This window comes from Cyphellophora europaea (assembly GCF_000365145.1).
Source record: "Cyphellophora europaea CBS 101466 unplaced genomic scaffold supercont1.4, whole genome shotgun sequence".
NCBI classification, from domain to species: Eukaryota; Fungi; Ascomycota; class Eurotiomycetes; order Chaetothyriales; family Cyphellophoraceae; genus Cyphellophora; species Cyphellophora europaea.
In genome coordinates, this window is record NW_008481810.1 from 1230803 (window position 1) to 1254836 (window position 24034).

At 55.3% G+C, this 24034-nt stretch overlaps 10 protein-coding genes across 10 annotated transcripts; 5 read left to right on the plus strand and 5 right to left on the minus strand.

Annotated features, from left to right (window-relative positions):
- Positions 1 to 1227: 1227 nt before the first annotated feature.
- HMPREF1541_04693 (uncharacterized protein) lies at positions 1228 to 2855 on the plus strand (the record flags this gene model as incomplete). Its single annotated transcript, XM_008719037.1, has 4 exons — positions 1228 to 1524; positions 1707 to 1797; positions 1904 to 2469; positions 2565 to 2855. The coding sequence occupies 4 exons, from the start codon at positions 1228 to 1230 to the stop codon at positions 2853 to 2855; spliced, it is 1245 nt and encodes a 414-aa protein (XP_008717259.1).
- A 576-nt stretch (positions 2856 to 3431) lies between these two features.
- On the plus strand, positions 3432 to 4220 carry HMPREF1541_04694 (uncharacterized protein; the record flags this gene model as incomplete). The annotated part of the gene is made up of 4 exons (XM_008719038.1): positions 3432 to 3491; positions 3549 to 3653; positions 3777 to 3973; positions 4106 to 4220. 4 exons carry the CDS (start codon positions 3432 to 3434, stop codon positions 4218 to 4220), a joined length of 477 nt encoding a protein of 158 aa, XP_008717260.1.
- A 311-nt stretch (positions 4221 to 4531) lies between these two features.
- HMPREF1541_04695 (uncharacterized protein) lies at positions 4532 to 6040 on the minus strand (the record flags this gene model as incomplete). Its single annotated transcript, XM_008719039.1, has 1 exon — positions 4532 to 6040. One exon carries the CDS (start codon positions 6038 to 6040, stop codon positions 4532 to 4534), a length of 1509 nt encoding a protein of 502 aa, XP_008717261.1.
- A 488-nt stretch (positions 6041 to 6528) lies between these two features.
- HMPREF1541_04696 (uncharacterized protein) lies at positions 6529 to 7621 on the minus strand (the record flags this gene model as incomplete). The annotated part of the gene is made up of 2 exons (XM_008719040.1): positions 6529 to 6777; positions 6833 to 7621. The coding sequence occupies 2 exons, from the start codon at positions 7619 to 7621 to the stop codon at positions 6529 to 6531; spliced, it is 1038 nt and encodes a 345-aa protein (XP_008717262.1).
- A 697-nt stretch (positions 7622 to 8318) lies between these two features.
- HMPREF1541_04697 (uncharacterized protein) lies at positions 8319 to 11861 on the minus strand (the record flags this gene model as incomplete). Its single annotated transcript, XM_008719041.1, has 3 exons — positions 8319 to 8500; positions 8558 to 11179; positions 11228 to 11861. 3 exons carry the CDS (start codon positions 11859 to 11861, stop codon positions 8319 to 8321), a joined length of 3438 nt encoding a protein of 1145 aa, XP_008717263.1.
- A 1590-nt stretch (positions 11862 to 13451) lies between these two features.
- HMPREF1541_04698 (uncharacterized protein) lies at positions 13452 to 17363 on the plus strand (the record flags this gene model as incomplete). The annotated part of the gene is made up of 1 exon (XM_008719042.1): positions 13452 to 17363. One exon carries the CDS (start codon positions 13452 to 13454, stop codon positions 17361 to 17363), a length of 3912 nt encoding a protein of 1303 aa, XP_008717264.1.
- Positions 17364 to 17874: 511 nt separating this feature from the next.
- HMPREF1541_04699 (uncharacterized protein) lies at positions 17875 to 18373 on the plus strand (the record flags this gene model as incomplete). The annotated part of the gene is made up of 2 exons (XM_008719043.1): positions 17875 to 17899; positions 17973 to 18373. 2 exons carry the CDS (start codon positions 17875 to 17877, stop codon positions 18371 to 18373), a joined length of 426 nt encoding a protein of 141 aa, XP_008717265.1.
- Positions 18374 to 19400: 1027 nt separating this feature from the next.
- HMPREF1541_04700 (uncharacterized protein) lies at positions 19401 to 21010 on the minus strand (the record flags this gene model as incomplete). Its single annotated transcript, XM_008719044.1, has 4 exons — positions 19401 to 19829; positions 19903 to 20639; positions 20688 to 20798; positions 20857 to 21010. 4 exons carry the CDS (start codon positions 21008 to 21010, stop codon positions 19401 to 19403), a joined length of 1431 nt encoding a protein of 476 aa, XP_008717266.1.
- Positions 21011 to 21359: 349 nt separating this feature from the next.
- HMPREF1541_04701 (uncharacterized protein) lies at positions 21360 to 21704 on the plus strand (the record flags this gene model as incomplete). The annotated part of the gene is made up of 2 exons (XM_008719045.1): positions 21360 to 21549; positions 21661 to 21704. The coding sequence occupies 2 exons, from the start codon at positions 21360 to 21362 to the stop codon at positions 21702 to 21704; spliced, it is 234 nt and encodes a 77-aa protein (XP_008717267.1).
- A 519-nt stretch (positions 21705 to 22223) lies between these two features.
- HMPREF1541_04702 (uncharacterized protein) lies at positions 22224 to 23753 on the minus strand (the record flags this gene model as incomplete). The annotated part of the gene is made up of 1 exon (XM_008719046.1): positions 22224 to 23753. One exon carries the CDS (start codon positions 23751 to 23753, stop codon positions 22224 to 22226), a length of 1530 nt encoding a protein of 509 aa, XP_008717268.1.
- Between the last annotated feature and the right edge of the window lie 281 nt (positions 23754 to 24034).

Here is a 24034-nt window from a genome sequence, read left to right on the forward strand (position 1 = left end):
ACAACCGTAAGCGCTTAGACAGCGGCATAGAACTGCTCGGCTGGCCGCCGGCACAAGATCACTAAATACCGTACTTCTCTCCTGAGTGATCCCTCTTGTCCGAGATTTGGAGCTCATACGAATATTGTTCCCGATGTGCGAGGCTGAGGTAGGCAATGCTGTTGGCTGTCGGCCTTGGCTCGGCCTGGTTGCCTGATTGCTACTCGCTGCCTGACGACCTCATCTCTAGTCTTCGTAGCACAAGGTCTTTCCGAGCACACAGAGTCCCAAGCCACCTTGCTGCAAACCTTTTCACTTCGGCCGCATCTTCGCTACGGAACCGCTCCGAAATACACTGCCTCCAACCCTGGAGCCCCGCAGTAGTTTCCCGGTCGGCAAACCGTGAGTCCAAAGTGCGGGGCAAGCATACATTCGGTTTTCACTGCGGAGACACAACCGCCTTTTCTTGCCTACCTCCCTCGTATGAATCGACTTCACAGTAACAAGGGAAAAGTGGACTCTTTTCTTGGAGGGCGTGCTGCCCCAATCTCAGACTACCCGGTGCTCCGGTACCTCACGGCTCGCTTCTTTGTATCTCGCCCCCCCTCTGCCCCCAGTGAGCGGCTGCAGGAGCCGAGTAGAGGCGTGGACCAGAAGCTCCCCTCTCCCTCCCCCTCTTCTGCTTTCTCGAGAGCGGAACCAAGACTTAGATCATTTGAGTTTTGGTAGAAGGCAATGGAATCGAGCCAGTCATGTCATGTTACCTTGACTCGAACGCACGCGGGCCACGGGGGGGGGTCGGGTGTGTGTCTCTGTACTGTGTATTGGCGTTTCGAAGCTGAGGTTGGTCTGGATGGAGTAGTAGTTGTACCCTTGCATGCGCGTGTGGACTAGCATAGTAGCCCAACCCCTCCTCCCCGCATCCTTGCAGCTGCCTTCTCTCACACTGTAGTGCTTGTGGGAGGAGGTATATATACGTACATGCACGTTGAGTCCTGAACTCGCAAAAAAAAAAGTTCTTTTTACTCCCTTTTGTAGGAACCCTCGGTGCCGGGTATTGTCAAAACAACATCCGCTACGCACCCACGCACCCACCTACCCATCTAAAGCGACCCGAACGGAGCAGAACAGTGTGCTGCTACACGCTTCTAGAGGCACAGGGCGCAGAAGTATATATCCAGCACCCAACACAACCACCACCACCACCACCACCAGAACCCAAACCCCAGAACCCCCCTCCGTTCAACAATGGCCAAAATCCAAGAAGCAGCCATCCCCGAGCTCCGCTCACAGATCGACGCCCTCACCTCCGCCGAAGACGGCGTCCCGGGCCTCGTCTTCGCCGCGGTCAACAAGCAAGGCGACATCATCTTCGAGCACGCTTCGGGAAACCTGGGCGCGGCGAGAGAGGAGCCCATGACGCTGGACAATGTGTTTTGGATCGCGAGCTGTACCAAGATGATCACGGGGGTGGCGTGCATGCAGCTGGTGGAGCAGGGGAAGTTGTCGCTGGATAGTGTGGAGGAGGTGGAGAGGTTGGCGCCGGTGAGTCTTCGGTTTCTTTCTCGTGGGAAATCTTGTTTGGTCTGTGGGGGAGGGGGGAGGGGGAGGGGGCGGGGGCGTCAATGGACGGAGCAAAAGAGGGGGGGTTGGAGGAGGGAATTCGCTGGCGGGGGTGAAAGGGGGTAAGGGAGAGAGGGACGTTGTCGGCTAATAAATTGTCACAGGAACTCAAGGCCGTACAGGTGCTGCAGGAGGACGGCTCGCTCAAGCCCAAAGAAAAGGGTATCACGCTTCGCATGTTGCTGTCGCACACCGGTATGTCCACATGACCATGAGATGCTGGAACGGCGTCCATCCCATCCGTTCCCTCATATGAAGTTTCGCTCGACCACTGACAACAATACTCTTTATCTCCCATCAGCTGGCTTCGGCTACTCCTTCTTCAACGCCAAGCTCCTGAAACACTACGGCGCCCGCGGCCTCGATGAGTTCACCGGCGTCCCCAGCGAATTCTTATCTCAGCCGCTCGTCAACCAGCCAGGCAGCCGCTGGGAATACGGCATCAACATCGATTGGGCCGGCCAGCTGGTCGAACGCGTTACCGGTCTCACCCTCAACGAGTACTTCCAGCAGCACATCTTCAAGCCGCTCGGCATCAAAAACATCAGCATGTTTCCCACGGACAGCATGGCTGACAAGCTGTGCTACATGAACATGCGCAACCCCGCGGACGGAAAGGTGTATCCCAACTTGAGTGGCCATCTGGTGCGGAGTCAGTTGATGGCGAGCAACGATGAGCAAAAAAAGGCCATCTTCAATGCCGGTGGCCACGGATGCTTTGCGCAACCCCGAGAGTACTGTGCGATCATTGCAATGCTGTTGAACGGTGGTGTAAGCGCGAAGACGGGCGAGCGGGTGCTGAAAGCTGAGACGGTGGACAAGATGTTCGAGAACCAGATTCCAGAATTCCCAGGATTTGCGCGGCAGGTACGTGAATCCTCCTCCTTGCCTGGCTATACCCCCTCGCCGAGCTTGGAAGATGAGGCCTGTGTAGAAAGATGAGCTGACGACGAGGCTTTTAGGGCATCGATCCTCCTCGGCCCGACTTCGCCAACGCGTTGCCCAACATGTACCCGGAGCCCGACGATCCACCACAAGGCTGGGGCCTGACGTTCTTCCTCCACCTGCAGGACTCGGCAGTGCATAGTAAGGGCACTGGCTGGTGGGCAGGTCTGCCGAACCTCTTCTGGTGGTGTGATCGCACAAGAGGCGTGGGCGGCATCATCGCCAGTCAGATCGTGCCGTTTGGCGATCTCAAGGTGATGGGACTGTGGGGTGGCTTGGAGCATGGCATCAACTCTGCATTGGAGTAGTGATGACTAGTGCCTTTGTGGATGCCGCATTGGTGCTGTGGGCTGTATTGTAGGACAGCCTTGCTCGTTGGTACGATCTGAAGGCTCAGCATAATTTCGGTGACGAGTATGGACTCATAAGAGTCGGGGGACCCTCAGCCATTCGAGTGATAGCTACATATTCTGTATATTGCACAATTAAGTTGCTGAAAAACCTTTAACCTGATATGCTGGGGCGACGGGACACAGACAAGATGGGGCACAGCATAGAGGCGCTCGGGCTTGTTCGCCATCGGGTCCGGGCGAGAAGCAATGAGGTTGTTAGTAGAGGACAACAGGGACTCTGCGGCGGTATCTGATGCCACTGATGCAGCATGATAGGCACACCACTCTCAAAATGGTCGAAACACTCCAGAGCCATGTGAACGAAGGGCGATTGACTTCCTCTGAACTTCTCGAAGGCGATCAACACCAAGCTAGACCCAATTTTCACGTGACTTGATCGAACCTCCAACCCGCAGCTTCAACGACCTCATCAATAGCTTGCCCGAGTACTTCTCAGCGCCTCTCCTCTCCGGTCCACCACCTACAAGCAAGATGTCGACCATCTCGCGCACGCTGCGCAATCTGCGGCGCATAGGGTTGAAGCAGTATGGCGTACGACCACTCTACATCGCACCACCGAACCTGAACCACTGACGAAAGCACCCATAGATCCAACTTCACTACCAGGGCGACACCAAAGCCGGCACGCTGGTCGGCACCGACCGCATGGGCAACAAATTTTACGAAAACCTGACGGAAGACCTCCCTCTACGCGTACGCCTGGCCTCTCCTCCTCTCTGTCACCGATCCCCTGTCGCAACCCCTCCCTAAAAACCCAGACCAGCGAACCCTCTCCGACCCATGAGAGAGAACCACAGACTGACAACGAAGCTATAGACCCGATGGGTAGAGTACTCACAAAAGGAACTCGACGCCTCACAGATCGACCCGGGCTGGCACGCCTGGATCTCGTACCTGGTCGACAAGCCGCCATCCGAGGACAAGATCATGCAGATGGGTCTGCGGCCGTGGGAAGACCACTATACGCGCATCAACTACACGCAGAGCCGGGGCGCTTACAAGCCTTATTCGACGTGAGTGCCTTTTCCTTTTCTTGTGTTCCGCAAAAGGTCCCTCTACCGGTCTTTCGCATGACTGGGGTGGTACGGAGGAGAACACGAGCGGGATCGATGATAGGAACTGGGTCGAGCTGACGATCAATGCAGGACGAAGCCGAAATACTCTGCTTGGGACCCCGTGGCGAAGCCGAGGGATGGGCAGAGTCTGTTTCAGACCAAGGATGTTCGGGAAGGGGGCGAGTATGAGCAGCGGGCGTCGTGAAGATGGCCACGAGTGGATGGATTTAGGAGCGGCACGGCACGAAGGAGGAAGAAAAGAGAGTGCTACCGCACAGCTGACGGGGCACTGTACAGATGCATCATGAGAGAGGGTTTTGGCAGGCGTTAACCAACCATACAAAGAGAAAGGGAGAATAACACCATATTGAGAGCATCACAAAAGGCCCTCGGGTATCGCTCTGTCTGTCCGCACCGGTCCACGAATCTATTCCGACCCCTTTCCCTCCTCATAAACGCCCACCCAGTTTTTCTAAATCATGCATTCGTGCGGTTCATATCAAAAGCTCGCCCGGCTCAACTCAAGCCCTTCTGCACCGGTCTCCTGAGCCTCGCGGGCCCCAGCTCCTTCCTCACCTCGTCCAGCTGCTGCAGCCCATACCTCTCATTCCCATGCTTGCCCCTCTTGCCCTTCTTGCCCGCCTTCTTCCCGCCGCCGGGGTTGGCCTTGGCCCAGTCGCCCAGGAACCCATCCATCATGCCGTCCAGGTCGGTGCGGACGGCGCCCTCGTCCGCGAAGCTCGTCGTGCTCAGCTGGCTCATCTGGCTCATCTTGCTCATCTTGCTCTGGCCCGTCATGCCGCTGGCTAGGGACATGCCGCCGTCGCGATCGTCGTCGTCGTCGTCTTCGTCTAGGAACTCGTCGCCTTCGTCGAGCGCGTACATTTTCTCTACTTGGTCGAAGCGTGCGTCGAGGAGTTGCAGACCGTCTGTGCGAGCGAGCGAGGAGGATGTCATGCTGTAGGCGGATGGGTTCGTTAGGGCGCCCTTGCGTTTCTTCTGTCGTAGGGGCGTGCCGTTGAGCGTGTAGAGCGTGGGGGCTTGGTCGTGGGCAGCGGAGGCGGCGGCAACTGAGGCCCCGCCTACATCAGGTGTTGCTTTGCGGGCGCCGGTGGCGGTGTCGCGCTTGTATTTGGCGAAGTCGGCGAGCCAGTCGCCGTCTTGTTCGGCCGCGGCTTCGGCGTCTTCGACCGAGAACTCGTTGTTTGTGGAGATGGGCTGGGAATCTGAGGTTGGGGCGTCAAGTTGCTTGAGTTGGGGTCGAGGTTGAGTGGATGGTTGTATGGGTGCTTTCTCGGTTGCGTCTGACTCCCAACCGTCATCATCGTCTGCGGCGCCGTAGTCGTACTCGAATTCATCGAGCGAGAGTTCGCCATTCTTGCCGTCACGCCCGAGAGCGCCAAAGATGTCTTCGTCGTCCGCAGGGTCCACATATGCATCATCGTCGAGAGCCTCGAGCACTTCTCGTAATCTGGGGTCCATGTCGGGCTGGAAGCCGGCGATCTCATCCGGTACATCTTGCTGGCTTTCAAGTTGTCTGTCCTTGGTGGCGGCCGTGTAGCTGGAGTACGCATCGCCATATCTGCTGCCCTCGACTAATGATGGCGCGTCGTCTTCGTCGTCTAGTGTGGCTTGCGCGAGAGCGTCTTCCAGCTTCATCATCTTGGCCTTCCCTTTGCCTTTGTACTTGACTGGCATGGCGTCGACAAAATGTGCGGCGCCTCCCCCTTCCCCAATGTCTCTCAAATGTTGCATATAGTCGTATTTTGAGTCGTCGAAATAAACACCATACTGCGCGGCCTCGCCCTCGTTCTCTCGCATCGATTCTAGGTCCACTTCATCTTCTAAATCCGCAATATGTAGATCTTTTGCTGTGGCGGGCTGTTTCGAGGACGAGGGCGTGGGATCGCCCACTGCAAACAGCGCACGCTCGCCTTCCTCGTGGATGAGAGGATCATCTTGCGAGCGGTAGAGCAGTTTATATGTCTGAGCATTATTCTTGTCGATCCAGCGCTTTCGAGGCATATTGAATGTTCGTGCAGTCGATTGGGTCAGTCAAGTATACTGCAGGCAGTGAGTGTATCGAAAAGTTCGGACTTCAAAAAAGTTGCTGAGTGCGGGGACGAGCGAGCGCGTCACAGGCAGCGCCCGCAACAAAGACTCCACTGAATGAACTTGGCATCAGGCAGTGAACGACAGAGCCGGCCTCTGCTATGCGTCGACCTTTAGTGACAGCCTCCGTGCGAGAGCTCGGTTTTGCAATGTGGCTACGACTAGCAGAGTAGAAGCAGTAGAAGCAAGTCTTGGGGTACTCGGTGGGAGTCTCCATCGTTGTTATTTCGTATCATTCGATTTCTGTCTCGCTATATAGCTCCTCGAGCCGAATCCGTACTGTCCAATGCTGCACGAAGTAGGGCCGCGCTTAGGACAACACGCTCCTGGACCGTCATCACATCCGTTAGGTCTCGAGAAAGGAATCAGTAGAGCCGCGGGCTTCTCAATGGCTCACGAGGTCATTGCTTCACTGAGAATCGGCAGACTAACCATTCGCCTTCTGACCACGCAATCTTAGCACAGCGGTCACTCCAAGCGCACCCAACGAACCGATAATCTCCGCGAGCTAGGGTGAGCAGATCGTACATGCCGTCTTTTGAGTCGAAGTTGGTCTCATCTCTTGACCATATTTCCCAGGACTCTCGGCTACGCTTTTCTTCAGCCGTCGTGCTGGCGTTGAAGCCAATGTCTCGCATTTCGTCCTTCACCTGGGGGTTGACTGTCAGTACACCTTGAAGGGATCGCGAATGGCCAACCACTTACGAAGTCGGGCTTGCATTTGTTAGCACTGTTGTACGCCTCCCACTCACGTGCTGGCTCCCGTGCCAGGGGTGGCTTGACGCCTCTGGCAGCCCGGAACTGGTTGATCAACTTAGGCATATTCTCCGAGGCCCAGCTAAGATCTTGAACTGCACCAGTGCTCTTCTTGAGCATCGATGGGGCCACGTTAGTGCTGATGGCACACTTGAAGAAGTAAGCTGCACAGTGTCGACTCCAGGCGCATCCCACAGTCTTCGCGCCTTGAGTCATGATGCTCGGGCGGTCTGTGGTGTAGGTCCTAGGACCATCGCTTCGATACCCTTCGTTTCTCCAAGTCTCGAGTGCCGCCTTGGTCTCCTTCTCCAGATCAAAAGCGGCACCGTAGCCAATATGAGAAACAACAAAGGATGTTCCGACGACAGCATTCTCGTTTGGATGACTCATGTCGCATTGATCCGCTGCTTCTTGGGCGATTCGAGCAAGGTTGTCATCCCATACCAGCTCCCAACCCTGAACCCCTGCTATGCCACGGTGGAGAGACAAAGCAGCTGTGATGTGGGCTTCGAATTGGAATCCGGTCCGAACTCTGATGGCTCCAGTCTGGCCTTCGATGGACATGAGGTGTTCGTTGAGCTGAAGGAGATCAGACTCGCTGAAGGCGGCTGGAGTGGGGGTGTGGAGGGCTTCATCGTTGAGGACAGGGCTATCAGAGGTGAGGTCGGCCCGAGGAATGGTGAAGCCGATGCTATGACCCCATAGCACGGCAAGTGTGAAGAGGAGGAAGGATAGCATCGTTGTGGTTGGTAAGTAGCGTTGTTACCTTGAAAAGTCTGAGTGTGAAAATTGGCAAGAGGTATAAAAGACGAGGTGAGATCTGCGATATAAGTAGTCCTGAGGAAAGGCCATTTCCTTCACTAATCCTTCGCCCCGTGGCAGGAAAGGGCCCCTGGTCCAGGGCGACTTGTAATTCACTTGAGCGGGTGTGAAGACGCGCATTCGGAATGGCCTCGACTGACCTGAAATGCAAGTGAGTGGCCTTTGACAGTCCCATCACTGCGGTCTTTTAGTCGAGCAGTCACCACTGCGATGCGATGTCTAGTAGGAAAACATCACATGAAGCACCTCACCTTGTTCTACTCAGGTCGAGCCTACCTACCTGCAAAGGAGAAGGAGAAGAGCACATGTTTGAAGTGATCAAAGGTGACATTAGAAGGACCTATCTGCATGTAAGGCCGGAGGCGACTCTCTAGACTCAGATGTTGTACACACAAGTCAAGCATCAGACTTGCACCTGCTTCCACTCCAAGCAGGATTTGAGCTCCCAGATCCAGGTAATTTGGCCCCTCGCTATGCTGCAGTCATCTATGCGGCCTGGTCGCGAAATGCAGTGCACCAGTCCATATGAAGTCACTCGCTCATGCGTACATATCCAGAACAAAAGGAAGAAGAAAGGGCCCTTGGTAATCGGGCGAAAGAGTTGAAGGTTAGCTCATTGCGTGGCGAGGAAGTCGCGGCGATACTTTGACAGTGCTCGCGCCACGTCTTCGAAGTCTCTGGTACCTTTGGCGCGCAGCTCAGAAATAGTAGCTTTGAGTCCATGGAGGTAAGACTCTCGGACTGCTTTATCAGAAAATTCGCTTGCTGATGACATTTGTGCCAAAATCTTGTCGTCTGGTCTAGGGTCAGACTCTTCTCCGGGGGGGAATGTAGGGCAGGGCTATCGCTTACCGCTTAGCCCAAGGTGTCGAAAATGTTGCTCCTCACAGTTTGGGTCTTGACATATCTCTCCTGAAAGCTCCGTAGGGCACAGAGGCACTTTAGGATCGATACTATTACTGTACGTTAGCGACCGATAGCCAGCCTTGGCCTCGCCATCGAATTGCTCGTTGTACCGGTACGATGGAAAGGACGTCAGGGGAGATCGATAAGCAGAGAAGCTGGTGGATTTGCTCTCGCCAGCGTTGGACAACGGCCGAACCGCGGGTCTTGCACGATGCCATCGGGCACTAGGAGTTGTCGGTGCACTACTCCGATTGCGCTGATGGCCCCCATCAGTGTCATGGACGCGGGTGGATTCAGAGTCGGCAAGCACACCTTGCTGTTCCATGAAATTGAGTTCCTTCTCAACAAGGATCTCAGCCGTAGTCATTTTGTCGTCCACAGGTGCGGCGTCCCTCATGTCGCTATCGGGACTGGTGGCCTCTTCTGCGGCATATTCGGCGGTCGCCGATGGGACATCGATGGGCGAGTCTGTTGGTTCGTAGTCGGAGGATCCATCATCTATGTCCATAGGCTGAGTAGGGTCATCCTCCGGTGGCTCGTATTCGCCTTCCTCCTGATCGTCCTCCTGATCGTCCTCCTGATCATCCTCTTGATCACCATTCTTCCCTTCGGAAGCACTATCCGACATGCTCGCGCTGCCGTCACTGCTATCACTTTCGTAAGCCTCATCTTCGGGCGTCTCATTGACCAAGCTTTGATCGCCAAATTCAGCATGTGGCTGGGCTGTGGTGTCGGCAGACTCTTGTTCATGGTGGCCTGTGTGGGTCGTGATGTCGCCGACATCTTCGCTGCTCTCGCTGTCTTCGCCGGAGGTGCCACTGACAATATCGCCTGTGTACGACGGGAGCGCATCGATCTGTCTTTCTGGAGCTTGGCCATCATTCGCAGTCATGTGCGCCATGTCGGGCTCTCGAGCTGCCGAGATCTCAACCTCTTCTGAGGGCGCAGACGTCCAAGTGCCATCGTTCGTCGCTATAGCATCTACTCCCAATGGTGGCGAGGGCTGCTGCTGGACATCGGCCATGCGTCGATCTGTAGAAGTTTGCTCGACGGACAAGGTCTGTAGCTCTTCCGCGTATCGCTTACGTCCAGTCAGACCTTCCTGCAGCTGCTCTTCTGAGCGACGGATTTTATCAAGCTGGTCCTGCTCCTCCTGGCGCGCCCTCGCCAAATCAGCCTCTAGAGCAAGAATGTATTTCTGCGTCTTCTCTAGTTGCAACCGCTGATTCTTCAAGGCCGTTTCAGTCCTCGACACTTCAGCGTCGAGGTCTGGTAAGCCGTCCTGTAGAGCCTTTTGTCGAGCACGTTGCTTCAAGAACTTTGCTTTAAGCATCTCTGCCTTCTCCGCCATTTCCGCCGGCGTCAGCCTGGCGATGGGACTGGAAGCAAAAGGCCTCGCTGGAGGGAGTGTGGTTGTGTGTGCTGCAGCGACTGTCGCCAATGGCAAGTTTTGTTGCCGTTGGTCTGTGCTGCGTTTCGGAGATTCGACGACTTCACCTTCAGACGCCTCCGAGGAGGATGCGTCATCAATTTCCATGTCTTCGCCGTCAGTCTTCGAAGAAACTCCAGTGTTCTGGCGTTTGTGGGCAGACCCAGGCTCCGCCTGATCCGGCGCATCCTCGAGAGGGCGTTTTGCGGACCGACGTGTTGCTTCACCCTCATCATCTGCAGACATCATTGTGAGACCAGGTATTCCAGAAGTGAATGGGCTAGCAAGAGAGCCAATGGAACCGCCAATTGAAGGCAGTGGTACCTGTATGGGTACAGCGTTCCCGGTGTTTTGTTGCTCTGAGGCTGTCTTGCGCATCTGCTCCATTCTCTGCCGAACAACCTCTGCTTGAGCGAAACCTTTCGCCTTGTTTTCTGACTGGCTGTCACCGTCCGAGCCAGGCCCAGCGGCAACTTGGACAGGTGGGGTGTCTTTTCGAGTGTCTGCTTTTGATGGATCTGGTGTGGTTTGCGACAGATTTGATTCAGAGGTGCTTCGTCCGGGTGCTGGCTGCTTATTCTTGGCTGCAAGTAGCTGCGCAATGCGGTCCTTGCGCTCGAGACTCGGATTCGGAACAGGAGGTGATCTTGTGTCGAGCGGCTGAAGCCCTGCCTTGACCTCATCGCCGGACACAGTTCTAGTATTACTTACGGACTCTATAGCCATAGCTACAGGCGATGGCGAAGGGCCGACTTTCATACCCAACTCGGCGTATAACTGCTTCAGTAATTCAGGGTGCACGCCTTCCTTGGTAAGTTGTTCGTACTGAATGCCGTGAGGTGCAAGTGATAGAAGTGCGCCTTTCGCCAAATTCCGCAATTCAGGAATAGATTTTGTCTTATATTCGGCCTGAGAGGTTGGCGCAGTAGCAGCCGTGGCAGTCGCTGTTCTATTTGAGGGCAATTTGGTCGGGTCATTGGCGTGGGACAATGTGGCCTGTGGCGGCGCAGGCTCTGTGGAGGTAAGATCTTGTCCCAGCAACGCATTGCTCGTACCGACTTGTTCGGAACTGTAGCCTGAAGGCTTTGGCACACCAATGGAACGCAGCGATGGTGGCACTTGAGTTGAGTGTTGGGCACCTATTTAGAAGGTCAGCTTGATTTGCAACATCGGTAAGGCCAACACACCATCAAGATTGGGGGGAAAGTATGCCCGATCGTATGCTTGTTGCTGCTCAGGATGAGGCTCGCCTTGCGACACAGTATGAGAGGATGCGCTGCCAACTTCTTGATTCTCTTTACGCGCCACCTCAGGGGTCGCATGTGACGCTGGAGTGGCCGCTGAGACGCCCGTTCGGAAACTCTGGAGAATATTCTGCGGAAAGCGAGGATCGTACGCATCGGCACCGTCATCGGAGATCTGAGTCTGAGGATGATAAAATTGCGACGAGGGGCTTGTCGACTGCTGCTGTTGAAAATGTGGGAAGCCTACGTTGGGAAGCTGTATCGGAAAGCCAGGCGGAGGTGGCGGAGGAACGCCAGCATTGGCAAACTGCTTGAGCATCTCTGGAGGGAAAGAAGCAGCAGGAAATGGGAATGGTTGTGCAGGAGGAGCTGCCTGGCTGTTGGCATCATACCGCCCTAGGTTCATACTAGGGTTAGGTGCAGGCTGAAAAGGTGCAGAGGCATGCGCATTATGCTGTGAGTACGGAGACGGAGGATAGGTAGGTCTTTGGCCATACGGCGACTGCGGCGGATAATAGGCTTGCCCATACGCAGCGCCGTAACCCTGCGCGGCGGAATTCTGGAACGGCTGCGACATCTGGACACTCAGTACGAAACCCGGAAGAGCGAAGAGCAGCTCTGATCATCGAGGTCTCGACAAACAATGTAGTAGAAGTGCGCAAGGAAGACTTGTGAACATGATAAAAGTCTTTGCAATCCCCAGCAAAGTAGCAGTCAGGACACGCCGTCCAAAGCCCGCAGGAGGTAGACAAGAGCAGCTTGTGGCAACGTCACCTTTCTGCGGCTGAAATCCGCTGGTGATAATGGAATAGCGACAGCAGTATGGATCTGCCGAAAGATTGCTGTGATGTTGGTGAACGGGAGTTCATGCGATAGAGTGAACGCGATGAAGGATGGACTTGTCCATCAAAAGTCGACTTTCACTTGGAGTCCAAGCGGAGCGCGCAGGCTAGATCGAGACTAAAGGCTTGGCGCTGATTGCCCGCAATACTTGAGCTTGCCATGCTCTGAGAAGATTTATTGGTAATTATGACCTTCCCAGCCAGACAAGAGGGACAAGGATCCTACTGGGCCACTTCAACTTTTGTGAAAGTCGTCAAAGACGCGAAGCCTAATGGCTATTCTTCAGATATGCCGCCATCAAGTTCCTCAGGCTGTTGCAGCTGAGGCTGCATCTGCGGGTGTCGAGATTGCCGGGCCTCCTGATGAGCAGATAGCAAAGGCTATGGCTGACGCCGCACGCGCCAATCCTGCTCCGTTCATGGACCGAGTCATGGGTGTTCTCCGAGGATTCAAAGGCTGAACTGCTCGAGCAGTGCTTCCACGCGTTTCACAGGCTGAAGGGTCATCAAGTAACATCATTCCAGACTCATCAAGCAGCATCTTATACGCGATAACTGCCGACGATCGTAGCGCAAATCAGTTGACCAGTATCATCAATCCATTAACGTTCTCTCAGAATAGGCTTCGCTTCTAAGTGTCTCTCGTAGTCGCTTCTGGCAGCCGCGCCTTTCTCTCTAGATCACCCACTGTGGTTATTCGGGGGTAAAGCTGCAGCCGCTACCACCTCGACTGTACCATGCGTCCAATGTAAGCCCCATCGAAGCACCTGCGGCTGACCACAGAAAGTCTATGGCTGTATCTAAAAGTCCTCGCGGCCGTCCATAGGGTGTCCGACGCGACGTCTGAAGCCCTTGACAATGCGGACTCGGGAGATGTCGAGCTGAGCTTATCGCCCGCTATGGACGTGGGGCTCAGGCTATCCTCTCATATGCGTGTTGCAGATACGTACCTGTTCTAGAACTGTCGCGAATGAGTACATATCGCCTTCGTGAGGCTAGGGGCTTGGCATTGCCCAGTCGACTTCCTGCCCAAAACGGCTAGACCAGCCCGTTGCCATGGTCACCCACCGCATGACGAGGGGGACAACAGAGATTGACTAGGGTCCAAACTGCTACACAGTAGTAATGCCTCCCAACCAACGCTCTTGTACTACTCGGTACCGCACCCATTCACGGTCGTACCAAGCCTGTGTCGCTTCCCCTCCTCCTGCTCATGCTGTTAACCCAACCTCCCGCTTCATTCGATGCTTATACACGATACTAGAAGCACCCCGTCGCCTTTCCATGGCGGTTCGCCCAACCATCCCTCCCATAGATCTTTCGACATGCCGCTAGCCTCACCCATCTCCCCGTCCGGTCGGCCACGGTCGGCCGTCTTCAACACAAACTCACCCACGCCCGTCCACAAACATGAGCGGCAGCAGTCGTTCTCTCCGAGCAGCTCGCTAAGCTCTTTGCCGTCCCACTTGCGCAATAATTCCCTTCAGCGGCAAGCGAGTACCTCGAGCACCTTTGCCCCCAAGTTCATCAAGTCCGATGAGATCAGAAAGAGCGAAGATCGGATTTCGTCCATCGAGGGCGAGAATGACTTCTCCGGCAAGAGATATGTGTGGGTTAAGGATCCAGAGAAAGCTTTCGTCCGCGGTTGGGTTGTCGAAGACCTACCCGGCGATCGCGTTGTTATCCAGTTCGAAGACGGCTCTCAGATCGAAACACATGTCGACGATGTTGATAAGGTCAACCCGGCAAAGTTCGACAAGGCTGATGATATGGCCGAGCTCACCCATCTGAACGAAGCATCCGTCATCCACAATCTACATACGCGGTACCAGTCCGACCTGATATACACTTACTCTGGCCTGTTCCTTGTGACCATCAATCCTTACTGTCCACTCCCGATTTACGGCAACGACTATGTACGGATGTACAAGGGCCAAGCGCGTGAAGACACGCGCCCGCACATTTTTGCCGTTTCAGATCAGGCCTTCAGGAAGCTGGTTGACGAAGGTGAGAACCAGAGTATTCTGGTCACTGGCGAATCTGGTGCCGGCAAGACAGAAAATACCAAAAAGGTCATTCAGTATCTCGCCGCTGTCGCGACCTCGGACGCCGACACGCCACTGACGGGCAGGGCTCCCGCGAAGCAGATGTCAAACCTTTCCCAGCAAATATTGAGGGCAAATCCCATCCTTGAATCCTTTGGCAACGCCCAGACTGTTCGCAACAACAACTCGTCACGCTTTGGCAAATTCATTCGCATCCAATTTACGAGGACTGGCCAAGTTGCTGGAGCCTTCATTGATTGGTATTTGCTGGAGAAGTCGCGGGTGGTCAGAGTGAGCCGTGATGAAAGAACATACCATGTTTTCTACCAGCTCCTAGCCGGCGCGGACAAGTCAATGCGCGACGCTCTGCTGCTCTCGGGCATGGACGTGGAGCATTTCAACTATACGCGCATGGGCAATGACACAATCACTGGTGTATCGGATCGAGACGAGTGGAATACGCTTGTTGAAGCTTTTCACATCATGAACATCTCCCAGGAACAACAAATGGCCATATTCAGAACAATTGCGGCTATCCTGCATCTGGGAAATGTGGCAGTCAGACAAGAGAGTCGCGCAGCTGACCAGGCCTCCCTCACACCCGAAGCCAAAAGCTCCATTGACAAGGCTTGTCGACTACTCGGAGTGCAGACTGATCCATTCGTCAAAGGGCTGCTTCATCCGAAGGTCAAAGCAGGTCGAGAATGGGTGGAGAAGGTACAGACTCCAGAACAAGTGAGACTGGCCCTTGATGCCCTCGCCAAAGGCATTTACGAGCGTGGTTTCGGAGACCTCGTCTCGAAGATTAATACTCAACTTGACCGCGCCGGCCTCACCAGTGATGACAATCACTTTATCGGCGTGCTTGATATTGCTGGCTTTGAGATCTTCGAGACAAACAGCTTCGAGCAGCTTTGCATCAATTACACCAACGAGAAACTGCAGCAGTTCTTTAACCACTACATGTTTGTGCTCGAACAGGAAGAATATGCTCGTGAACAGATTGAATGGCAGTTCATCGATTTCGGCAAAGACCTGCAGCCCACGATCGACTTGATCGAGCTGCCGAATCCTATAGGCATCTTCTCTTGCCTGGACGAAGACTCGGTCATGCCCAAAGCCACAGACCAGTCCTTTACCGATAAATTGAATTCCCTCTGGGAGAAAAAGTCTCCCAAGTACGCCTCGGCTCGTACACGCCAGGGCTTTATCCTTACGCACTACGCTGCTGAGGTAGAATATTCTACCGAAGGTTGGCTGGAAAAGAACAAAGACCCCCTCAACGACAATTTGACGAGGCTGTTGGCCAGTTCTCGAGACGAGCACATCTCGAATCTCTTCAGTGATTGCGTGGACGAAGCCGATGATCTATCTAGTCCGCGCAGCCGTGTCAAGCGCGGCCTGTTTAGAACCGTGGCTCAAAGACACAAGGAGCAACTTGCGACTCTCATGCGACAACTACACTCCACGCAGCCTCATTTCGTGCGGTGCATACTGCCCAATCACAAGAAGAAACCGAAGCAGTTTACAGCGCCGCTTGTCCTCGATCAATTGCGGTGCAATGGTGTACTCGAAGGCATCAGAATCGCAAGGACTGGCTTCCCTAATCGGTTGACGTTCGCTGAGTTCCGCTCACGTTATGAAGTGCTTTGCGAGAACATGCCAAAGGGCTATCTCGGCGGACAAGAGGCCGCCAGGATTATGCTGGACAGACTCAGAATGGATGCGTCAGAGTATCGTGTTGGTCTTACGAAAGTCTTCTTCCGCGCTGGGGTCTTAGCGGAGCTCGAAGAGAAGCGTGACAGCCTGATCCGAGAAGTCATGTCCAAGTTTCAGTCAGTCGCCCGTGGCTTCATGCAAAGAAGAATTGCTTTCAAGCAGTTGTATCGTGCGGAAGCCACGCGAGTGATACAGCGAAATCTCAACGTATACTTGGACTTGCAGGCGAATCCATGGTGGAGGCTCTTCGTCCGCATGAAACCTCTCCTAGGAGCGACGAGGACGGCGAACGAGGTCAAGAAACGAGACGAAAGAATAGAGCAACTCCAGGACAAGATGCAGCAAGACATGCTCGAGCGACAACGTGTTGAGGAGGAGAGGAGGCGAGCGGAGATGCATTGTCAATCTGTCCAGCAAACCCTAGAAGCTGAGCGAGCCCTTGCGCTTGACAAAGAGGAAATCTTCAAACGTCTCCGGGATCGTGAAAACGAGTTGACCGAGAAACTTTCTGAAGCCATCGTGGAGCAAGAAGCGCTAGAAGACCAGCTTGACGAGGCTGTCGACGCAAAGAAGAAGTCGGGTGAGGAGCTGACCATGCGTAGGGATCAAGTCATGCAAGCCGGCCAGATCATCACGCGACTGGAAGCAGACAAAAAAGAGCTGCAAGCACAAGTCGAAAAACTGGAAGAAGAGCTCGAGCAAGCTGAGCAAAGCGAAGACAAGTTTCAACATCTGGACCAGGAGATTCGAAGTCTCAAGAGTCAAATCAACCTCAAGGACCGCAAAATATCCGAGCACGAGTCAGATCTGCGCGAAACACAGCGAGAGCGCGACCTTCGAGCCTCAAGTTTGGAGCAAGAAATCCGGTCCTTGAAGAGTCAGCTCAGTCAAAAGGATCGCCGCGCCGAGGATCTCGAGACCAAGCTTCGCCGAGCAGAGTCATCAGCTAGCGAGGAGCGGCGGAAACGCAACGACGACTACGAATCGCAGATACGGTCCCTGACTAGTCAGCTTGGGGGCAAAGATCGGAAGTTGCAGGAGCTCGAGACCAAGCTATCCAAGATTGACCAGGACGCTGAAACCAAGCTTGCGACTGTCACCACCGAACTCAACAACTCAAAGCTTCTGCTTCGCGAGATGGAGGGGCAGAATGTCGAACTTCGCCAGCAAATCGATGACATGTCTTTTACTGCTTCCAAGTCGGGAGACAATCTCCGCAAGAAGGAGAAGGAGCTTTCCACCCTGATGGCTGATATTCGGCGGCATGAGTTGGAGAAGGACAACCTGCGACTAGAAAAGGAGAGTATGGCAGACGAACATGCTCAGATGCAGAAGCAGCACCGTGAGCTGCAGGAAGATATTGATGCCATGAAGGCGAAGCGGCAGGCGATGCAAAGGGAGGCCGAAGATGTGCAACGGCACTTGGAAAGTATCATGCCGTTCTTCAAGAGTCATTTTGCAAATGGGGCATGAGGGAGTAATGTTCGGGGTTGAGGATGAAGCATATGACACAGGCGTTATAGCATGTCGGTTTTGTCGGACTTGGGTGCTTGATTCATTGTACAGCACTAGCAATCGATTACAGTCGAGCAGGGTGGGACAGGGTATGTAGTGGAGAAGAGCCATGTAGATATGACGACGACCAAGTTTGCAATGGTAGCGATGAATGTTTTCCCGGCCACCCTTTTGAATGTATACGTTCCTCCCAGGCTGTCACTGCGCATTCAATTGAACGACTCCTTTCTCGAGCACAGTGCATGGTTTACAGGCAGTGAATGAGTGGAGTTGACCGGAGCTCGGCTGCACTTTTCTCCATTAGCTGCAGCTTTCTCGAGATCAACCTGGGACATACAGGACATGCTGCTCACCACCACCACCCACTTCTCTTGTCCATGTCTCTTTCAGCGTAGCATCCTGCATCTTATATCTCCCTGGTCACCGCAACGCCCAATACGACTGCTGCGCTCCCCACCCAACCGACACAATGCCCTCCTCCTGCAAAGAACTGCGTACGCATCTCTCCCCATAGCACTTTCACCCCACTGGCACCACGCATAACTAACGCAATCGTTCCCCACGCAGGAGCCGCCCTCGCCGCCTGCCTGCAGCAGTCCGACTGCATCCTCGTCGAGCACCACAAACCGCTGGACTGCCTCTCGCCGCCGCTGGTGCACACCCTCCCCGAACAGTGCCAGCAGCTCAAGCGCGGCTTCCGCGACTGCAAGAAGGGCATGGTCGACATGCGCAAGCGCTTCCGCGGCCATCAGCCCATCTCGGCGTCGACGGAGCTGGAGGGCGGGAACGATGGGAATCTACTGCAGCCGGAGTACGTGCTGGTGGGAGGGCAGAAGGTCGAGGGCGTGAGGAAGCCGAGGCAGCTGTATGGCGGGAAGCCGGCGTTTGAGGCTGTGCCGGAGGGGGAGAGGGGGAGGGGCGATGAGAAGGGGTTGGGCTTTGATGCGGATAAGACGAGGGGGCTGTGAGGGAAGGCTGCAGAGTGGAGAGAGAATCGATTTGGATGTGCCACAGGAGCTTTGGGGCTTACCACGCTGCGGTGGCCGTGCTCTCACAGGTGGTACACAAAGCAGAACACTGCAACCAGCCCTGCACCCGGGTGACTCGAGGCAACGATCGCGACCGCAGTGGCGCTTCACCCGGGCCGCCCAACCACAGCAGCCCGGCTTCATCTCCCCCGAGGTGGACGACCCTCCAGAGATCCCGAGCAAGCAAGCGAGTTTCAAACACGAACCTCGAGGCACTGGCTTGAAGAAAACCTGGCTGGTCATGCAGTCTCACGTCCACTCGCCCACCCAACAGCGATGCTGAACGACAAGGCCAGAGCAGCACCTTGGACACTTGGACGCAAATCAGATGGCGGCCCGCGCAGTTCGCGAACGTCTAGAGCAGACCTGCGGACTCGCACGTACGCCTGCTTGCTTAGGAGGAGAGCGAACGGTCTCCACGCCTTTTGGAACCCTGTGCAAGGCTCACAGAGGCACACTGGTACACGCCAGCAGGAGGCATTAACCATGTCAGGACACTGCCATCGCCGCCCACAGCCACAGGGTGGCACGCATGTATTATATACTAGATACTACATACATCTCCGCTTCGCTGGAGCGCCGGCTCCGTTTACTGTATCAACAACCCATTCACGAAACGTATCTACTTCCTCTACTCCAAGTTTGCCATACGTACATTAGCCTTTGTAGAATCTGCTGTGGGGCGGCAGTAGTTGGCATGAGCTCAAGATTTGGTTTCTCATATCTTCCTTTCCGACATCTCTAGCTCCTTCCTTCCCGAATTGTCTAGCTCGTGAACTTTCAGGTTAAAAACACCTGAGCCGCTGGGTAAAATCAATTTCATGAGCCAGCCGGACAGCATTGCTTTTTAGTCTAGCCATGTCCCATTTCCATTGGCGTTGCGGCCCCAATTCCAGGGCGCACAAGACCCCCACCCCCCTCGCAATGTTTCTATATGGTACAAAACTGCCCGTCCCCACCGGATCGCTCATTGGCTCACCATGCTCTTCTCCCGCCGCACCTCTCTGGGCTCCGCGTACAACCACACGCCCACGAACAGGACCCAGCCGACCACAATGCCCCACAGGCCCGTGACCCAGGGAACGGCGCCCTGGATGCGGAAACTGCGCACGTACTCGTCGTGCGCGAAGTGGCGGACCGTGACCTGGCGCTTCTCCTCGACCGACGTCAAAAACGGCCGCTTGTAGTTGACCTTGAAGGCGAAGATGCCGTGCTGGTCCGGGGTGGTGAAGCTGGTGGCGAAGGTGGTGCTGTTGACAGAGGTGCGCACGGGTGAGAGGGCGAGGCGGTGGAAGGGCGAAAGCATGCTGAATTCGAGTTGCACGCTGTCGCCGGCGGGTAGGGTGAAGGGGGCCCAGTGATCGCGAGACCATTGGGAGAGGGTGATGGAGAATTCCTGTTGGAAGGGAAACGTGTTAGCTCGGCTGACTTGAATGATGGGAAGGGCGGGGAGGACTGGGCAAACGCACCACATCGTTCTTGATACGATAGATCTCCGGGTTCGAGAAGCCCACCTGAGTGCTGTTCGCCGCAGGCTTCGCAGCATCACCCTCCTCGATCAAGTGATGTTCCACGTTGTCCACCCGCAAGACGCCCACCTCCTTGAACGCCCACTCGGTCAACTGTTGCGCAAACTCGCGGTTCACAGTCGCCACGCTCTTGCCGTCGTTGCCCTTGACCTTGGCATTGAACCACTTGTCGCTCAGCATCTCCAGGCTTCCCAGCACGGTGAAGCGCGCCGAGTTGCGCGCCTGCATGGCGGTGATCAGGCTCAGCTGCGTTCCCGTGGCGAAGCCATCGTCGCCTGCTTCCGAATCCGTCTCTTCCGCTGGACTGTAGCTGAATGCCGTATTGCTCGCCTTCAGTATCGGTGCCAGTAGCGGGCTGGTGTTGCCCAGGCTCTGTCCTACGGTGTTCGGTAATGCCACCAGGCCGCTACCGCCGAAGAAGTTGACAACGTCGGGCCGTGGGGGCCCAGGACGGGGCAGTAATAGGACTTCATGCTTGTCCGGCGAGGAGGCGGAGTCGTAGTTGAAATGGTCGACGACCAGAGCGGAGCGGTCAGACGGGAGGGCTATGTCGAGTTCGAGGAGGAGGGAGGAAATGGCGCTGGGGGTGCCAGACTGGGCGGAGAGGCCGAGCAGGATGTTGCCGCCTGCGTTGGTGAAGGCGAGAAGGGCCTTCGGTGTCAGAGAAGGGCCGTAGCCTATATAGACATTAGTAAAAGCGTCTGCTGGCGGACATGGTACTCTACCCTTGGACTTAGGCGGCGTGAGGATCAAATGCTCGTATGCTAACTCGCCGTGCCGGAACAGCGATAGGTCTTCCGTTTTGGGAGACTCAAAGCTCAGCTTGAAGTCTCTCACTGTAGTCACACGCTGATCAGCAACCCCAGAGGTATTCCCAAACCGCGGGAGACTCACACTCCAGGTCCTTCCAAAACTGCGCATACTCCCCTCTCTGGCCCTCGTCCTCCATGACCACTAGTATGCGGTCCCCGACGGCACTTTTCGCGCAGACCGCACTCCACAAACAACTCCACAGAAGGAGACATAACGAAGAGAAGGCGAGCCGCATCTTAACGTGTCGCTGGCTCTGTAGGAATGTCGTTGGCAGGAGTCCTTACTGATTCGCATGCGCCCGTCCTCTTAGGAACAGGTGGTAAATCCATGCCAAGCCCAGTCCAGCCTCGCCGCTCGTCATTGGCCGAGCAGCTACAAGCTCCAATTGAACGTCGTCCCTCGCCGCAACTGCAATTGAGATAGACCTCTCTGCGCAACCTCCTCCCTACCCACCGTCACCGTCTTTCGCGAAAGCCGCCTCTCTCTGCCCATAAGCGTTTCCTCTCCGCCAGCAGAAACGCCGGCGAGCGCCGCGTCCTCCCCACCCCATTCCTCACCCACCGTCGAACACATCACGAACCACAATGTCGGGTATCCCGCAGACCTTCTGGTCCTCGCCGGTGCGGTACCTGCGCTGGGCAATGCACGAAAAGCCGGCGATCTTCTTTTCGATCGTCGTTGGCAGCATGGGTCCGCCGCTACTGTATACGCTGCCGAGCATCCGGGCGAGATTTGGCGACTTTGACCCGCCCGCGGTGCCGCATAGTTATCCTGGTGAGTTATAACAGACATCCCTACGGCGGTTAATGGGGAATGAGAGATGATTGGAGCGGACAGGTGGATGAGGGACTGCTGTGGAAGGACATGGGCTAATTGGGTGTGCAGTACCGAAGGGTCCGAGGAAGGTGCCTGAGGGGTTCGACGATTGAGTGCTGGGCTATTGCCTATTGCCGGAAGTGAGAATTACGATACGCGAGCGAAGCGCAAAGGTGTGAGATGAGGGCACTGAAGTGCGAAGTCTACAGCCGGGACCAGTATTGTCAACGACCAGAAAAGACAAAGGTTCAAGCTTGTACATACCAACATGAGGAAAGGGCGAATATTATATCCTGTGAGCACATTTCAATGAGCTACAGCGGCAAATTCTTGAATGCGCACTTTGCATGATGGCTCTCGTTGTCTTCGTCTGAGTATCGATCTGTTCTGGCCAAAGTGATCGCTCACTCTAGGAACGGTCCATCTAATCTGACTTGTGCCAGAAACATTAATCTAGGCTAAGCAAGAAGCACGCTCCCATGACCACGTTGCGATACCTGTATGTCTAGTTGCACTAGGAGCCAAACTGCTGTGAGTCCAACGAGCCCATCCGTCAATCACGTCAACCACCTGTGATCCCTGGAACGCCTTGCTTCTCTCGCCGTTGATCCATGCTGAATGTGCCGGATGCTCTATTCACCGTCACGCTCATCATCAGCCAACGCATCAGAGTCCTCAGCACCCTTCGAGCGAGCTCTGCGAGCCGCAGCAGCGCTGGCACCTCGACTCACACTCCGAGTAGAGACGCGAGCTCTCTTCGTCTTGCCCTTGCCGTCGACAACACCTGGAGCCGCAGCAGCGGTGCCTGCATCCTTACTGCGACTGCGCTTTCGCTTGTTGCCACTTGAGCCTGCCACGACGCTAGATTCGCGAGTACCACTGGGAACGGGGCTCGCCTTCGCCTTTCCCCTGCCCTTGTCCTTACCCTGGGTGACGGGGGCCTGGACCTCGTCCTCGTTACCGTCGTCGACCGTATCAATATCGTCATGCAGCTGAGCCTCATCTGCGAGCCCTTCTTCGTTCTCCCACGGCAGATCGCTCTTGAGGATATTGGCACAGGTGAACCAGTCGACAGAACCATTCGGCATGTGGGAGCGGTTGATTATGAGTTTCTCGACGAAGTCCTTGACCTCGCTCTTGAGGAGATTCATATTCGACTCCAGAACATTACGTCCCTTGCTCGACATGGGGAAGTACTGATAGAACTGCTGGAAGTCCTCGTGGTGCAGATACGCCTGACTGCTCTGGTAGATGGCTTGATAGAACTTGAAGCCGCCATCGAGGCCGAGACGGGTGCGATGCTCGCTGATGGCTTGGGCGAACCATTGGCGGAAGAAGCAGATAGCCATCCACATGTAGATGTCGCCAGAGTAAGAAGGACGGCCGGGTTTGTCCGTGGCGTTGCGGCAGAGAGCGGGCGGGTAGTGGCCGAGGATGCGCAGCTCGATGACTTCTTTGCTGCTCTCGAGGGCGTCGTACTTGGTCTGGATGACGGACTTCATGTCCTCGTCCATCTCCGACTTGGTCTCGGGGTCGATCTGTCGCCACTTGCCAACGAGATGGCACAGAGCTTCCTTGTAGATGGTGGGGGAGTGGATGTCACGCCCAAGGCCGGCCCACGCTTTCGGATTGTTGGCAATTGACGTCCACAAGTTCATGTCCTGACGAAGTAGAGCGAGGTCGACCGTGTCCCTGATGCGCTCGATGGCGCCCATGGATTTCGCCACGTCGATGAACTCATGACAGTCGGTGACGAGCTGGACGGTATTGTCCTCGTCAAAGCCCGGCGGCTTGCCATAGAAGATACCGAAGAGGAAGCCCCAGTGTCTTAACTTAGCATTGGAGACCATCATCTGCCGCAGGTTCAGGCCCGAGGCAAAGATACTGTTCTTGACCTTGCCGTTCTCTTGGACTTCGCGCTGCTGCAGAACGCCAGGGTCATCTTGCGAGCGGCTGACGAGCTCGAAGCAATACGCGGCGGCGCCGTCTTTGCGGGCTTTGGCTGTCAGCTTCGTGCCGGGCACAGAGAGCTTCTCCTCGAAGAAGGTGGAGTGTTGCTTGAGGACTTGGGAGTGGAGTTGGTAGGTCATCTCAGGGGAGAGGTAGATGGCCACGTCGCCATCGCTGTACGAGGGGAAGGCGTTGCCGCGCTCATATTCCATCGTGCTTGAAATGCTTCTTGAGTATCAGGAGAATCAGTTCAGAGAAGGAGAACAGATCGTGGGAGCGTTAGAAGAATAGAATCACGCGAACGTCAACGTAAGACAAGGCACTTAAGTGGTAGTCAAGTATGTCACGCTAAGCAGACTGGCAGCACACGTGTGAAAGTGTCGGGGCAACAAAGATATGGGCTGAGTGAAGTTATTAGTGGAGTCCGTTCAGGCAGGACGTTGCTCCAGACATGAGAACAGTCACTGGATGGGCGTGGTGGTGACACAGTGGA